At 39.6% G+C, this 18393-nt stretch overlaps 1 protein-coding gene across 1 annotated transcript in view; it reads left to right on the top strand.

Moving 5' to 3' along the window:
* KLF13 (KLF transcription factor 13) overlaps positions 1–8896 on the top strand; it is a 31371-nt gene extending 22475 nt beyond the window's left edge. Inside the window, exon 2 of the mRNA XM_074156612.1 lies at positions 8276–8896. Within this exon, the coding sequence (XP_074012713.1) occupies positions 8276–8568 (293 nt within the window). The 3' untranslated portion in view covers positions 8569–8896. The remainder of the gene's footprint in view (positions 1–8275) is intronic.
* Positions 8897–18393: the final 9497 nt, after the last annotated feature.

An 18393-nucleotide genomic window follows, 5' to 3' on the forward strand; every position in this document is an offset into this window, starting at 1 on the left:
TGCTCTCTAGCAGAGAAAAAGAGAGAGAGATACTACAACATAAACATAGCTAGAGATAAGAAAACCAAATAGTCCAAACCAAATGGTCCATACCAAATACAGTGTCCATAAGCTGTAACACTCTCTGTCAGTCCAGAGAAGATTGTAAAAAATATATGTTTGGAAAATATGCTTGGTCATCCTGGCGCAGACTTTGGGTTGGTTGCTTTTTTGCCAGGCAAGTGGTGCATCTTTGTAGTTTTGGAAGTGAGAACTCAAAACAGAAAGAGCATTTTAAAGGGCTGCATCACTTACCAACAGTTTGCAAAATGACTCAGGAGGACAAATGTACAAGGAAACGAAAGCAGCACAGCATAACATTGGAAAATAAGTTTCTTCTATTTAAGATGCTCTAGGGAATCATCTAAGATCCCTTGGGCCACACTGCAATGCTAGAGGGCACGTTCTCAGTCTCGTTCTCTGCGTAGATCTAAACTCTGTTCCAAGATTTCTCAGTGAAGGGGAGGATAGATTTTCATGGTCCTCACTCTTGGCTGGTTAGCCTACCCTTGTTGGCTGTCTTTGAATATCCCCTGTGCTTATAAACACGGGGAGATCCAGTGGAAGTTGAAAACACAAATGAAATTGTTCCCTTAGAAGATCACATCTCGTTAGTCACCTAATAACAATGTCGAGCATTTCATCTTCATGGAGGGAAAGCTGCCACGAAATGTTAACGAAGAATATTAATAACTTTGCATTTTTTATTAGTGAGAACTATAGAAACTATATTTTTGGCAAACAGTTGTTCACTGACAATTAGTCTTTTATGAAGGCCAGAACTATATGTCAGAAACCCAGCAAGTAGTTTAAGCTGATCTTTTTTTAGTTCAGAAAAGTTGTGATAGTGTGTTTCATTGATTCAGTTCAGATTAACGTCATCATTGCTTTGAAAACTTCCTCAAAGCTAAAGGAATTAGAATAGCGTTAAAAAAAAACATCCCAAAACAAGTAAAACATTTTGGTCAACCAAAAATAAAATTACTATAGGCTTCTTCGTTTGCTGAATTCTTCTACACTTCAGAGTTGTTTTTTATAATTTTGCAATCAAGCAGAAAATACATTATCCACATAGCTCTAACCTTTATTTCACTCTTTCATTGAAAACCTTAGCAAAGGATGTAGCAATATTTCTTTTTATTAAATTTATGGCCATTTCATGTTAAAGCCAATTTGCTGTAAGATTTGTTTTCCAGATCCTGGAGCATAACTTTCAGCTACTTAGTGGTTGGTTGTGGGAAGTGGTCTGGAACTAGGCTTTAGCTGGGAGTGGAACACAAAGTTTAATGTACTGAACACACAGTGATGCATTTCAGCAGAGATGAAGTGAGAACTAAACAGGAGTTAACACGGTAGGCAGAAAATGACTTGGTAAAGACAACAGGTTCAAATTTCAGATTCTTAATTCATTGTGTAAAAATGCAGGATAAAAAACATGGGTATTTAAAAAGTGCTAAGCTATATAAGCTCACACAGACAGAGCGGTTCAGCTTGGGCATCTCAGCTTGAACAGGGATTCAGTAAAGCTATGAAATGTGTATTTTAGACAACAGAAAGATTATGTGATGGAGTGTCCTGGAAAAGAAAGAAGCCTCAAAAGGCTAGAATGATTCTGCCTTGACAAAAGGGAAGCAAATGTGGCTCATAAATATACAGTGAAGTAGCTAAAATTGTTATAAACTGAGATTTAAGATCTGACATCATTGAACAAATTTGAAATAAAGGTCTAGAATATAACTGATAATCTGTTAAAAAAAAACACAGGAAAAAAAGAAAAAATATTGTTTCCATTATAGTGAAAATGGTAATATTTTTAAGAAGAACCAGATAGCTGCATGGAACATACCCAATCAGTTATTTTGGTTCTTGGGTGGATCTTACTGTGGTTAAGGCTAGGGGAGAAATTTTGTACTACTTACATTTCTCTAGCGTTTTAGCCATTATACTTATAGTATCTGAACGTGTGTTCATCATTTGCTGTTTGAGTAGTTCTAATTAGCTGTGGTTATACAGGTAGGTCACACAGTGTAATCTGTGCTCCCAGATGGAGCAATACAAGCACTTCCAGAGCAAACAGTAACACACATACACTTAAAATGTAAACTTGCCTCTTGGAAATCCCTCTTTCAAGAAATATTCATATATGTCTAAATAACTCAATGAAATGTTAAGATACAGAAAATAAACCAAAGATTTAAGTAATGAATATTATGGTAGCTGTTGCAGCTCCTGCTCAGTAGTAGTTTCCCATGCACACAGAAAACAAAAGATCCAATATTTTATCAATTTAATGACTAGATTTGTTAAGATTAAAATAAAGATGCCCAGAGTTCAAAGTGAGGTTGTACTTGATGGTGCCTCCTGGAAACCTGAGCGCTCCACTTCCTAAGTAAAGGTCACATCACAGATAATGGAAATAGCAGGAACATGCATGCTTGTGTCAGCAGGTACTAATGGAGCCCAGCTCCTCGTTGCTGTGTGTCCTAGGGGCTTGGGGGAGTGTTATGTCCCAGTGTCTAATAGTGTGTGAACTCTGACTGAGGCTTTTCTTGGATTTGGGCATTCATACCACACTCCCATATTGGGTTTCTGGTGTCTAGTGACAGTCAGATTCACCCTATAACTTTTCTTTTCACTGAGAACATTACTAAAACTTACTCATTTTCCTGGAACTAGTCAAGCTTAATGCTGAATTTGCTGCCTCTGTTGAATATGGTTGAAGGTAGACAAGACATTCGAAAGCTGTTGGACAGACACCCAAAAGCAGATGCAAAAAAACGTGACTGCATTTGGCTTGTTTGGTTATGAAATATCATCCCCAAAATCATCAATTTAAAACTAACTGGTTTCAGTTTATAGACATTTGGAATTGGGTTTGGAATTTTTTGATCCCTTTTTAAATACTTGATAAAGAAACTACCATTTGTCTAACATCAAAGCCATGCACTATTCTCTCTCTTGCACTCAGAAGGTAAAGGGCTTGTTTTTTGGCTATGCAAAAGACCTTGTTTATAAACAAAAGAATAACAGAATGAAAATATTCATAAATACATATCAGTGCAATTGAAGGATGACCTTTTCTCTTTCTTTGTTTTTTTTTTTTTTTTTTTTTAAATAACAGCCAGTCTCAAGAAACATAGTCAGCGTGGCTGAATGTTTTTTCCCAGGATAACATTTCCTCTCTTGGAGGAAGGCTGCTTCAGTCACATCTCTATTTAACTGTCTGCCCCTCATCCTCCCCACCCAGCCTGCTGATCTGTGTTTCCAAATATACCCTTAATTATGTGTATGAAAATGTAGAAATATAAGAATAGCACACAGTGGCATGTTCGGGTTTCTAGTCTGTTTTCATAACAACATACAATACTGTTCTGCAAAGCAGCAGAACAGATTAAAGATCACAGAAAATTGTTTCTGGCTTACTGTTTCTGGTTTTGCAGGCACTCATGGAATTCCCAGGATACCAATTTCTTTATTACTGCATGGCCTTGGCATATACTTAAAGATGCTAACGTAACGTGCAGAGCTACTTACTACATGAGTTAAATTGAAAAAATAGTGCCCAATACGTGGTTTTACTTAATAATACTCTAATCTGTAGAGCAGTGGATATAACATTTAAAATTGTTCAGATACGATTGTCTGATCTTCACATTGTAATTCTGAAAATGGTTGGTATCACAGGTGTCTCAACCTGTTTTGGCATTTCAATCATTAGTGGGTTATTTTATAAGCATGCTCAGGCCTACACAGTACTTAATATCATTTTTAATTGCTATTCAAATCCTGGATATCATGCATATGAATTGGTGAAACAAGAAGCAGATTACTCTAGGGTCTGTACAGGAGTGTCACTATATAGGAAAGGAGTCCTTAAAACTATACGTGGATTGGAGTAAAGTCAAGGGTGCACTAAATATGGTACAAATCAAACTCAGTAGACATCAGATCTGGTTCCACCATCTCTGTAGTTTTTTGTTTCCCAAAACTACATATAGTTGCCTCAATATATATAATGATTGACAAATACAGAGTAATACAAAGGACCTTTATCATAAGAATAGGCTGGCTTTACTTGCTCCTGAAGCCCTTGCAGCAAGAGAGGAGAGAGATGCATATTTTTAATGCTGTTTCTGTAGCGCAGACAGTTCTATGGCTCCTGTGGCAGACAATATGAGCAGCACAAGTAGCTGGGTCTGTGCCACTGAAATGAATTCAAAGGCAGCGCACCTGCCGATCTCACGCACTTTTACTCACTGAGCACTGCAATCTGCTTAATGCAGCTTTACACAATTTTTTTTTTTCTTTGGACTGGGTGGAGTTCAGGAGGAAGCCAAAAATGTTCTTACTTGTGTAATCTTCAGTTAAGATCAGTTTAATTTAATTCTTGAATGTGATGTTTTTCCATCAGCTTGTGTAATTCTAAACACAAGTTATGTGCTGTCATGTGCTCTGGCAGAGGAACTAGAAAGGTTACAGTTCAATGGGATTTGGAACATGGAATTCCAAATCTGTTTAAAATTGTAAAAAAAAAAATTTAAAAAATTACAATATTCCTTATCTTTTAAAGGCATCTCTTGCCTGCCTCTCTGAAGAGTAAAGAAGCCTGAGCTGCTTTTTGATTCCTTTATTTTCAAGCATCCTTATCTTTTGGAGACTTACTGATATTTGAGACCCTCTAGTAATGCTCATAATACACAAAAATACTGCCACTGCCAAGGCATGGTGTTAAGACTCAATATGTATACAATGTATACAATATATACATTCACACGCTTGTTTCCTGCTGTATTTAAGATATTTGATAACATTTTCATAGTAAATTATAAGATCAAATTCTGCAGTCATCGTATAAAGGTAAAATTCTATTCTATTCATTGCCTAAGATGGAGCTCAAAATCTTTATTGTGTTGTGTACAACCACTTTCATGGTGAAAGCTCTTTGTCGAGTACAGCGTGTCCATGGGTTACTGCTTATGCAAGAAAGTTGTACTGTGGCTGCATGTTCCCTAATGAGATTAAGCAATCAATTCATATAATCTTTCACTCTGTCGATTGCTTTATGGCTGGTAAAAGGACATTTATATAACTTACCTGCACAGAAAACCACATCCCTTCTGTTTGAGAGATGAGACTGATGACAGACTGAATTTCCATGTGTGGTTTTGGAGCAGCATCTAGGTCTTGTCTTAATACCCCGCAGCAACTTTGTTCCAGACTGTGTTCTAATTTTTTTATGAACAATAATGACTCTCATATTTTCACACAAGGCATCCAGCATTTCCTCACAATACACCTTTTCTTTGAGGAGGTATTGCTAAACCTCAACAAAGCTGAGAAGCGCTCTAGAGAACTTACTAGTAGAATGATGCCAGCTGTTGGAGAGTGCACGGAGGAGAAAACCACTTGCCCAAGAAACTTAAAGGCAACTACCAAGAAGATATCAAATCAAGCCTAGAGAGGACTGAGGCAGTGAAATAGCTCCTAGAAAGGAGGACAGTAGGGAACAGTAGAGAAATAGTAGAAGAAAAGACATATATTCTTTGGCTCAGCACCTAAATCACCACCACCATCACCAACATCATCAAATCAGGCAAGTGAGTAGGAACCTGAATGTTCTCATCCAGATCTGACGTGCAGCGAGGAGAGGGGGAGATAAGTTGTGCAATACCTCCATGACTGTTAGTGCTGCATAACACAGGTCTTACACAAACCCGCTCCAGAACCTCTTCTCTTGTTAGGCACTGGAGTGTTGTGCCTGCTGCACCAAATGCTAGACAGAAAAGAGCAGCTAATGCCAATCAGCAGAAAAGGTGCCATTTTATTTCTGCTTCATGGCGTTGCCAACAGCAGAAGCAAAACATTGCATGTTAGCTCTTGCCTTCCTAGTCTGAAAGCAGTCTTTGCATGGGGCAGTCTTTGCATGGGGCAGTCCTTCTAGCAAAGAACATTTGCTGACACCATTTGTAATGAAAACAAACACAGAGAATATTAACTTGGGCAATAGAAATATCCGAAGGCCATTGCTTACCAAAAAATGATGCCATAGCTCAGGGATGAGAAACTTCGATTCTTCACGCCAGATCAGCTGTCAGACCCTATCTCATTGCCCTTCTTCCCAAGGGTCTCAGAGTCCTCATAGAAGTATATCTGCTGAATGACCAAAAACACAGGGAGAAGACTTGTGAATCTGGTCACGTAACAGGGAAGACCAGCATGTCCCACCGCAGGCAGGAGCATATCTAACAACAGATGACTGGATATATGACAAACAGCAGCCTGAGAGATGAGTCCCTGGTAGTTTGCAAGAGAAGGCTGAGGAATGTCCATTGAATGGATTTATGTGGAGGTTTTTAAGTGACAAAACTATATCCATTAAACCAGCTGGTGGTGGGTTTATTCTTAAAAAAGTTTGTGTGGCCCCAAGTTTTTTAGGCTTTAGTTCAGGGGAAGCCAACTGAGAGCAGTCCTGTTCATCTTAGCTGCCTTTGCAGACCCCTTAGGAGGTGGTGTTCATGGCATTCCATATGAAAATCTCCCTTGTGTACTGTACAGATACAAACATTGCATTATGCACTGTAATAGGTGTAACTAATGAAATCCGCAAAATGTGCTTGAGAACAATTGGTCTAATGAGCCTTGGTCTTTCTCCTAAATAATCAAGGCAACATCAGGGACACTTGCTTTCTCCACGTTCTTGAACAAAATCCTATTTAAAAAAGAATTGCCTCTCTGTTCATTGAGATGCTATTTGAGATTCAGCTGAAGTAACTTGGAAGTTTCATAAACAGAAGGAAAAAGAACCTACAAATCTCTTTTTCTGAGCAGGAGCCTCCTAAGTAGATCCTGGAGATAAATGTTATGGCAAAACCTGTGAATTTAGAATAGATTATTGGCTGCTTAGATTGAAGGCTGGCTGGGGTCAGTTTTGCTATCAGACAATTTTAATTAAGGTGTATTGAATTTCTCCAGGAGGCTAATTTATTTATTTATTTCCTATTTGGTGTAGAGTGTGGAGACATTTTATTTCTTATTTTGGCACAGAATTTTTAGAGCTCTGTGGGTCTCTGGTACTGGCTATTCAGCATTAGAAAGATTAAGATTAGCGCAAGTAGTTATGAAAATTACAACTACAAAAAATGCTAACTGTGTATTCAAAAAAGAGTAAGATGTTCTAGATTAATAACAAATAAAGAATATGTGATGTTCAGACTCAGTAAGAACCAAAGCACTATACAGAAGTAGCAGACAGCACATTTCATGATTTGATGTTTTTATTTTTAACAGACAGAGAAACTAAGGATGGAAATTAATAGTCCGAGTTGCCCAAGGCTATGTAGCACATCAGGGATGAAGCTGGGAATCTGTTCCAGACACCCGTCTACCCAGCAATGCTCCTTCTGTCTGTGACTAGTGCTTGAGGTGCTCAGGCTGCACATTGGCCACAGTGCCCAAGTGCAGACCCTAGCACAGCCACGGGCATCTGGCCCTGTCCCAGATGTCTCCCGTGCCCGAGACCTGTTGAGATCTCATCATCAGGTCACCAGAGTGCTATTTCTTTGAGCTCACCTTAAACGTAACAGATCATGGTTTTTAAGTTAGCTAACGCTAGAAGGCTGCTACCTTCAATGTGGCACATGTAGCTAGTTGAAATACAGCGCTCCCTTCAAAATGAGACCTAAGGCAGTGAACCAGAGAAACCGTAGCACCTTGTTGCAAATGCAGGTGTGGCTGTGGAGAATACCAGGTGAGAGCCTCACATCCAGTGCCTCAAAATTGCCAGCTTGCATTTTCAGCAGAATTGTTTTTAAATAGCTGAAGAGAGAGACTTCATCACACGTTCTGAACTTCAACATTGAGTCAGACAGGCATAGGCACAGCTTGGAGGAATAACTGAATATTCTACAGAGCTCAGTACAGATATTGTTGAATCCAGAAGTAAAGTCCAGTGGCCTACAAGAAAGATGAAATGTGACATCTATGAAAGGATCAGGAACCCTGCATCCCTGAAGATCCAGTTATCAAATCAGGTATCACTAGTTTGATTTACAGTACTTTCTAATGTGTTGCAATACAAGAGTGGCCTCCTCTCTGGCAGAGCGTAACACCTTCTCCATCCAATTAGTGCCAGGTGGCATCTACCTTGCTGCCAACCTTTTAATTCTAACTTTTGCATACAGAAAACCATTGAATACGTTGTTATCCCTTCTAATCATGCCATGTTTGCCTCCTGCAGGTGAACGGCCTTTTGAATGCAACTGGCAAGGATGCAACAAGAAGTTTGCTCGCTCGGACGAGCTGGCCCGCCATTACCGCACTCACACTGGAGAAAAGAAGTTCAGCTGTCCTCTCTGTGAGAAACGCTTCATGCGCAGTGACCATCTGACAAAGCATGCCCGTCGCCATGCCAATTTCCACCCAAGCATGCTCAAGAGGCGAAGTGGAAGCAGCTCAAGAACAGGGTCTGTCAGTGACTACAGCCGCTCAGATGCCTCCAGTCCGACGATGAGCCCCGCCAGCTCCCCATAGACCTACCTGCACTGGATGTCAGCACTTTGCTTCTAATAGCTAACGTGGAGTTTTGTTGTATTGCACACATTTAAAAAACTCTGTCGCTTCCCCTCTTCAGTTCCCACCCCCCCCCTTTTTTTTTTTAATTAAAAAAATCAGTAAATAGCTGCCTCCCACTGCAATTTCCAGTCAAATTTTCTTTACCCAACCACACAAGTGGCTATTCCAACCTCATGGATGGACTTACATGTTCCTTTTAGCGACTCCTGCTGTCTCAATATTTCATACATTTTGCAACAATTTACAGATCCTCTTGATTATTCTTTATAAGAAAATGAGAAAATCTAAAAAAAAAAAAAGGAAAAAACCCACCTAATTCACCTCAGGTGTCAAACTAGTTTTGTAAGACCGGATTGCACAACATGAACATACGTACACTTACAAATCAACTATGTTGGATTGTGTCCCCCTTCTCCTTTCTCAGGGATGGATATTTATGTTACACAATAATTACAATGAAGACACACCCTTAACCGCAGCCTTACTCTGTAAATATATTTGCACTCAGAAGCTTTTTGTTAGGATCTTTCACACACTGGGGAAAAATAAAAAACAAACAAACAATACAAAAACCAAACCAGTACTGGAATGAAGTACCAGATGCTTCCACTGTCTGTTTTCCCAATTACATACCTACATTGGGGAGCGTCCAAACAGGAGCCTTGCCTTTCTTTAAGCTGCCCTCTGCTTTTGGCAGCAAGCCGTCTTTTCACTTCATGCTGAAGATACTCCAAAACCAACATCCTATTGCAAAAATCTGTGTGAGGTTGACAAACTTGTTTGTTTGTTTGTTTCATGCTAGATAAAATGATGAGAAAAAATTCTAAACAAGATGCCTTAAGTAAATAACCTAAATCACGAGGAAACATTTACACTGGGTAACATTTTATGGCAAAGTGGCATGGAATCTCAGATGCATTCTGTTGTCGCTCTCTCCAAGTTGTTAAGCTCTGCACTGCCTGTTTAGTATGGGACCAACAGAATATTCAAATCAAACCACACTGACTTGAACAATTTTCCTTATTCCTTTTTTCTTTCCTTCTATTTTTTTTTTTAATGAACTATGGAAATACCGTAACTGAACCAATGCCCACCAAACTTTTATCAAGGTACTTACCTACTGTACAGCTGTATCTTAGCAAGAAAAACTGGCTAAGACATAGTTTCTGTATCCTGTTGCATCACAATCGTGGTTTCTGATAAATGGAAGCAAAAATCATAAGGTATCTTCTGACTGGAAAAATAAAATATGCTTTATTAAGTTTTAAAATGAAATTACATTTTAGCTCAGCACTACTACAAGTTTATCAAAAACACACATACCAGCCTGAAGTAAGGTGCTCTTATTTCTGAATAACTCCTTAGCAACAAAAAGGGAATCTTGGCTAGTTTTCAATAACTTAAATATTAGACACTAGATAGAGCACTAGGAGATAGATTTTTATGTTTTATATGGTAGAAAATACAGCAAAAGACCAGGCGCATTGTGATGTATTGGAGACCTCACTGGCAGCAAATACAATTTCCTTGGTTTGGCTGGGTCTGATGGTGCATAGTATAAATTCAGGTCCTTTTGATTCTGGAATTTTTTGCGTTTTCTTGTTTTTACTGTAGGGTATAAATGCAGTTAAGTGTAGCATGGTGAAAAGAAACTCTCTATGCCAAACCGGCCATTTGATAGCAAGTGAATGCCTCCACATTCCAAATGAACCTGTATCTTACTTGCTGCTTTGCATTGATCCAATTTTTCAAGTTTTTATTGTACTGTATATTGTGAGAGGCTAATGTAGATTTCCAAGTAGTTTCATAGGTACTTCCATAATATTTACATTATTCCTAATACTATGCATTCTATTACTTGTGTGGATAAATACTTACAAGACAGTTCAAAGTGCAGATATTTTGGCATTTTTTCATGTTCATTTGCTTCAGATTTCATGTCTATTAAATCACCGTGCTCCCCTTTCGAATTGGAGTCACGCGAGGCACAATTCTACTGTTTCATTTCAGAGAAAATGAAAGAACATCATGGGTTTTTAGCAAGATAACAAATATTGTTGAATTTGTGTGATAAGTTCCCTAACCACTGTGAGTTAGGGGAAAGCCAGATCTGTTTGCCTCCACAGATTTCCACTTTTTTTTTTTTTTTTTAATCTCATCTACTGAGATACACAATTTTAACAACTTGATACAATTCAGGTAACAGGAATTCACATTTCAATCATTTCTGTGACTGCTAAAAGTGCTCTTGTGCTGTAGTAAGTAGAGGCCTTTAAGTTATCTAGCTAAAGGAATTCTACAGGTCAGCTGTGTCTTGTGCACATTCTTCTAAACAAGTTATAATGCATTTCTCATTTCTACTTTAATAGAGGGATGAGCGGAGCGGGGGAACAAATCAAGAGGAGAACTAAGTTTCAGCAAAAATCATAGGCTTCATGTTCTAAGTTCAGTTTGTTGTAGAATCATCTTTTCCAACAAGAACATAATTTAATCTTTAGCAAAGGAGGAACCACTCCAGTCCATTTATTTAGGGCATAATAATTCAGCATGAATCAGTAGCTGCATTACAAACAAGTTGTTTTAATTGCCTGGAGAAAGAATATTTGCACCAGGTTCTATTAGTCCTGAGATTACAGGATATAAAGACTATGGGACACCTATTCTGAATGAAACAAGTATGTAAGCTTTAACACAAACTGTAAACTAAGCATTTTATGTATTTTCCTCATAGATATCACTAATAATTCTCCAAGTTTAAGCAGAAAAAAAATGGTTCAAAGTCAAATTTCAAGTTCAGCCAGTTCATCTCATGAGTAGGAGATGAGACTATATACAGTCAACATAGCTACACTTCCAGGAAATTCTCTGAAATTTGTTGTTAAAACTTTTTTTTTTTTTTTTTACAAGTAGCTGTAAATACCTCAGAGTGTGTTAGGCTGACAGTCAAATTACTGTGTTTTAAAATCCTAGCGAGAGTTTCAAATATCGCCATTAAACGTTCAATACATGATAACTTTAGGATAGAATTCCAAACCACTAGTACTTTCCAAAATTGAATGTGAACAAGACTTATTTTAATATTTTCATATGGAAAGTGAGTGAGTGGGGGTTTCTGGCATCTGCAAGATGCTAGAAAAGAAGCAGAAGCACCAGCAAGGTCATAAGACTCCATTCTCTTGGTGGTTCCTCCTGAGTTTTGCAGATCTGAGAAGTCCGAGTAGCTCAAATTATATCCTGAAATCTGCGTGCTTATCCAAAATAACCTCAGATTTTTACTGTTTTGTTGCTTTACCCAGCGGTGTAACCTGAAACAGTCTCCTGGCGTAGCAACAAACACTGCACACTCAGGAAATACTGCTCTGGCCAGGTGCAGATTTCTCCACAGTCCTCCATTTGAAGGAGTGTCCATCTCTCCTCCTGCCTCCTCCTTCCCCCATGCAATCTGTTGAGGTGAATCCCCACAAACTACAAAATTGCCCTAATTTTTTTTTTCTTTTAATTTCAGAATATAATAGCAGGTTTATTATTATTAAGAAAGCCCTGAAAGTTTGTTTGTTTTTCTGTAGCCATGATTCTAGCTTCCTCTCTAGGAGCTGAGCTTAACTGCCTTGCTATAGGAAATGGGTGCAAGTTAAAACCATCACTTCACTGCCACCACTCAACTGAAACTAAGGACGCTCTTGGAAACTCCTTCCCCCCACCATTAACCTCATCCTGTGCAAAGGCCTGAGGTGCATTAATGGCCACATGAATTCAGTTTTCATCCTGCTTCTTAGAAAGCAGTCCTGGTAAACTCCTGGCAGCTAGATTTTATTGTGAAAATTGTTTCTATCTGCAAATTAGTTGTTCCTTGCTTTTATAATATTTGCATAGTATCTGTTTACATTACATAACTGCAAAGATATATATTTATAACAAGTCATCAGATGCCTCTGTTTGATGGTAACACCGAAATCCTGTATTTAGCCTATCCTCTTTACTGCATTAACCCTTGTGATAACTTTTAGCTACAAGAAGCCTCTGTACACCTTTAAAACCTCCTGACCATCTATCCAGACACAGCGCGTTCCGCGTTTCATGCCACCAGGCAGCAAAAGGCTGTGTGAGGAGCTTACCTGTTTCTAGCTATTCACATTCACAACTACTTTTCTCCAGTTCTTTGCCATGAGTTCTAGAATTTGTGCTGTGTGAAGTGCATTGTTATTTGGGGAACATGGTTTGTGAAGAAAGAATAAGGAAAATGAACTCTGCATACTTAAAGCTTGCTTTTTCATTGCCATTTGATTTACTAATTTCATCAGGTGATGCCTACAAACTGACTTTCAGGTGCTCTTTTACTCCATCACACCATCTGTTTGTGCATTGGGTGCTAACATACAGTCTATGTCAGTGAATGGTATGATGAACGTCTGTATTTTTAACTCTTTTGGGGATAAACTTATAGCCTTAGGCAGAATAAAATAACTGAATTATACTTGTTTATCCCATAAGCCAGAATATAGAATGCAAAAGCCCATCCACTGGTATAGGTTTTATATATATGTATAAATATTTATATATATGGATTTATAGAATCACATGCACATATATATAAATACGTATATGTGTATATTGTATAGTACTGTGTATAGACATAAATACACCCCATTGTGTATATACTACACACTGAATAATGAAGGGATGTCTAGAGAGCAAAAATAGGTATCCATTTCATTATAACTAGTGATGGGTCTGAACCAAAACGCATTTGGAAAGTTTGAACCTGCTTTTTGAGATCTGTGGTTGAGTTTCATCTCTGGTGACAGCTGCAGTTCCTTGTGGATATGTGCATCCTGGGGGACGTGTCTGTGTGCACGCACATGTGCTTTTTCACAAGCGCTTGCCTGTGTGGGTGACAGAGGATATGTGTGCCAGTAAGTGTGCGCGTGTTTACATACAGACTCCCAGCTTTGGTGAACTATAATGTTACTGGTGTCATCTTCACCTGTAGAGTTTTATCAGCAGCACATGAATGCTTCCATGGGTCACTCTTCAACTCTTTAAATCACTACATTGAAGTATTACAGTTGTACAGTTATATGTTCATCTATTCTTGCTCTGCTGTAAGTTTTTATGTATTTTGTACTGCATAGATTATATATTGTGATAATGCCCTATGCAACAACAATAAAAATGGGAAAAAAAAGGAAAAAGGAAGAAAAATAACAACTGTAAAATATCGTCTTAACTTGTATGCATGGTTAGTGATGTTTACATTTTCCAAAATAAAACCTATAACTATCAAATGTTGGTTTTCTCTTAATTTTCTTCTCTATGTATCAGTTAAAAAGCATCAGTTATTAATATTTCTGCTCTTCACTTGAGGCTTGATATCTTGTTTGATATCTTTGTTTAAATTTCACCCAGTGCTGTTGTTTAAAATGGGACTTTTTTTTAATCATTGGGAGAAAGTTTCTGTGGTGTTTGTTTTGTACTCCCCTCTGCTTTAACCGGTATTTTATAGTTGCATAGTGAAATTCCTTTCTCAAAGCTGGTATATACTGTGTTTTTCTTTACAAGATGGTTATGGAATTAATATGCGTGACTTAGAGAGTCAGCCATCCTTTCTTTCAAAGAATTCAATTCTTTGCAAATTTCTGATATCATCTCCACAAGTGGCAATGTCTTGTCAAAAAAGCAGTAATTTAATCTCACAGCACCCTGAAATGTTCTTTCCTAATTTTAGAGATGAGGAAATTGAAACACAAGAGATTTAAATTACTTTCTTGAAGACATGAGGCAATGGCAGATGTATGGCTTTATCCTCCCTTTGAAAGTAACACCACACCCCCAGGAAAAAAATTTTGTGCCCTATAATGAATATCTGTCTATAGGACATTATCACTGATTGCAAAAATAATTTAAAACAGTGGACTACTGTTGAAAGATGAAAGCTAAAATATCTTTACTAAGCTAAGGGCAATTGTGGGAATTACTTTAAAATTAGTACATTTTCTTGTGCAGGAGTCATGAAACCGATTCAGAGCAAATAACTTGGAGAGCCATTATCTATAAAAGCAGGTTTCCCCATGTATTCATTACAGTGTTGAGCTGTCAGTGCTATTCATTATCTCTGACCACACGGCAGTTTGCTTGGACATCTCTGTGTCTGTGACCAACTGCTGGGTTATAACGTACACAGAGGAACTAGCTAAATCACAAAAAAGCTTAACCATGTTAATGCAGTATTTAAGGGCCTGTTATCTGAGCATAGCATACTCTTTTTGCATGCAGTGGATAGGCCTGTCCCTTTATTAGTGAACCCTCACTGGAGGAGAAGACAAAATGCTTCTGTCCAGCAGAAAACCACAGGTTTGTTTCATTCTCTTCTCCTAACATGAGCATGATGTGGCTTCTCACTGCTTCTTTTCAATGTCTATGTCATAGCTGGGAAATCCCAGGCAGAGGACTCTCAAGCATTCAGGTTGTGAGAATTCTCAGGCAAAACCCCTGGTGAACCACCTAAAAATACCTGAGTGAGTTGGCATTTCTTTGCAGACCTTGTGTATCTGTCTGTTGAACTTGCATTTCAGATCCACTGAAGTAACTAACATCACCCTTCCCCTGGCAGTCTTTCCGATAACACTTCCCCAGATGTCCTCTGCTCCAATTCACGGTTCTTAGTTCAATTCTTGCCCTTGAACAGACAGGTTAGGCAGCTGCTTTAGAAGTCCCCTTGCTTTCTGCTAGTTTGTTGCTGTGGAAGGGTGTGACATGTCTAACCTCTGCCGCTACCCGGTTTTTCAGCCGCTTGCTCTATCTGAATTCACTGTTTGTAGTGGGGGTGGGGGGTTTGTGGGTGTGTGTGAAGGGTCTTTTTGCACTGACGCTGGAGAAAGTTGATGCAGACTCTCGCTCCTCTTTTCTGTGAAGGAATGAGTCTTAAGTTTCTTGAAAATACAGGTCACACAACACTTCTAAGGACATGTAAGCACATCCTACATGAACAATCCGCCTCATGTTTGATAATTGAAGAGCAGTCAAAGATTGTTTTCTAAACTTTCTAGAAGAATGAAAAGAGAAACAAATCCTTCTAAAAGGATATGCCTTTGCAGTTTAAGTATGGAGTTGTTGCCTTGGTTCTGTGACTAACGTTATGTGCCTCCCCGCCCAGACACCCACACTCTGAAACATGTATGCTAACACATTCTCATCTGCAAGAGAAACTTCTCCTCTCAGGTTATTAAATGTATGGGTTTCTGCCTTGCCTGTGACTCAGCATTTGCCATGAAATGTTCATAGACTTGGCAGTAGTCTGTCAGTTCAGAAGAGAAGCAATAATACTGCTAGAATTAGAATGGGATTTTCCTATTTACATTTACCTGTGTATCATTTCTGGCTTCAAAGTAGTCCACCTGAAGGTTCATTGCCCCAACTTTTCAAGGAACCACACCCATGGCACGCTTTTCTAGTTGACCGCAAGAGAGTAAAGTGACATAAATACAAATACACAGTCATTAGAAACAGAAAAGCGAGAGAAGATGGAGGCTGAAATAAAGAAGAGGTGAGGACAATGAGATGAGCTAAGTGTTTCTAGCAACTGAGCAGAAATGCTCATACAGCACCAGAATTGGTGTGGGGCTTCCTAAAGAATTTCAGAGCAAACAAGTCAGGCAGCATCTCCAAAGGTGACTTGAGACCGCATCATCTTTTCTAAGAGCCGTAGAAGAGGGAGCTAAGTCAAACAGCGATTCAAGCAGACAAAAGCACGTGTCTAGCCAGCTACAGTGTGTTTCTGGCACAGCTAAGAGTATAAAGAGAGGGAGGGATTATTTTAATTGATTTCTCAATCCATGCACCAGACAAGGGAGGGGAGTCTGGATGCCCAGACATTTGAGCAGCAAGAGGGGAAAAGGGAAGCATGAATGAACACTGGCTTTGGGAGCCAGATTTGTGCTTTGGGCAACTCAGAGAAGATTGCTTTAATCAAGTCTAGAAGGGAAAAAAAAGTGAGGAAAAGAGATCTGAGAAAGCCTGAGTGGGGTTTTAGGCCTCAAAGGTGTGCTAACAAAACCTAAACGCTGAGCTTAGTCATAACTCCACCTCACCAAGAGAAAACAGCTTTAGAGTATAATTGCTGCCTCATCTAAATTGTAAATAAAAGATTAACCTGTCCTACCTGGTTGGTGCTGGCAGGAGTTAGATTCAGTCTTTGGCTCCCGCTTGCTGGAACAGCTGTTGAAGAGGGGAAGAGGGGCTGGCATCAGGGGCTGGGCTAAGGGAGGTTCTGAGACACTGTCGCTGGCAGGTCACTGCTGAGCCAAGGATTCTCTCTGCAGCACCGGAGGACGGTGCCTCCTGGCACAGCATGCAGTGGGACCCTGCCACACCAGTGCGTGCAAGGTCACTCCAGAGGGTCGCAAAGGCTGACACTGGCCAGGCCGGCTGCTAGAGAGGTGGCCCAAGTGTTGTTCCCAAGGCCTGCCCGGTACGACCGATACACCTCTGGGAGGGAAGGTGCAGGGTGCCAAGTGGGTGGATGAGAGAACACCACCGAGAAAAAAGGCTCAGATGATGGATGATGAGAGGTGGTGCTGTGAGAGAGAGGGTTGCAGGGGTATGGCAGCATCATGAGAGGAACGAGATGAAAAAAATGTGGGAAACGGAGATGAAAGGTGCAGTAAATGGGTAAGGTGACATAAAGAGGGGGAAGATAAGTACAGAAAAATGAGAAAGGAGTATAGAGCAATTTTATGTCATTTTTCTGGAGAGAAAAAGAAAGGCCTAAGGTGCAAAATCCAAAAGGGGATTTAGAGGAAGGAGTAAGATAGCTCACATGGTAGCATTTCCAACAGACTAGAGGGTAAGGTATGTCAGTGCGTAATAAACAGGACTGTGTGTCTTTAAGAGACCAATGTTTGTGTTTTCCCATGCTCTCCTATTGTGGAAATAACTTTCTGAGTCATTTCTCTGATCCTGGAGACAAACTGAACAGACACAAAACATAACAAAACACAATAGCAACGGGAAGAGAGAAATTCCTCCCTCCCCCTCCCACCACGCACGCATTTTACGTCAGTGATCTGAACGCGCTCAAAGCCTCTGAGTGGAAGAGAAACAAGGCGCAGGCAAGAGTGTTGTTTGGTACAGACTTTGTGAGTCAAGTTCACTTCTCCACCACCGCATAAACAGCTAAAACATGAAAGCCACACTTCCCCAGTCTGTTACTCTTAAATATGTTATCCAGTCTCTTTGGTTAAAAGTCTTACCTTCCAGATTTTCCACAAACAGCGAACTGCAACAGGAATTTGCTAGCTTTTTTAAACTTCAAAGCTTTGCACTTCAAAGACTCTGCAATTTTTCTCTCAAGCCTCATGCCCCACCCTCTGCAAAAAAGATGTCAGTTTGGGACTCTCTCCCAAAATGCCACGTTCAGGAGCTCACATACATCTGAAAATCAGCATTACAACTATGACCTTCCCAGAAAGGAGTGACGAGATGGGCACCCCCCACAAGTATATTGAGACTTTCTACACCAAAACGCAGAATCACCACTGGTCAGACCTGAGATGAGTCCATTTGCTCTGTTTCTTCCTTTAGCCTCTATTACTATGCTAAGAACTATCTCAAACCCTTTGATATTACAGACAATAAGGTCCTATTGCAGGGCCTTACAGGTTTGGTGTAATATGCAACCTTTTTAGAACTCGTAAAACAAATCCCAAGCTTTCCCACTCCGGGGCTGCCGTGCAGACTGCCCTTCGCAGCCCGCTGGGAGGAACACGATGAATGGAGAGGCGGAAG

This window comes from Numenius arquata, chromosome 11 (assembly GCF_964106895.1).
Source record: "Numenius arquata chromosome 11, bNumArq3.hap1.1, whole genome shotgun sequence".
NCBI classification, from domain to species: Eukaryota; Metazoa; Chordata; class Aves; order Charadriiformes; family Scolopacidae; genus Numenius; species Numenius arquata.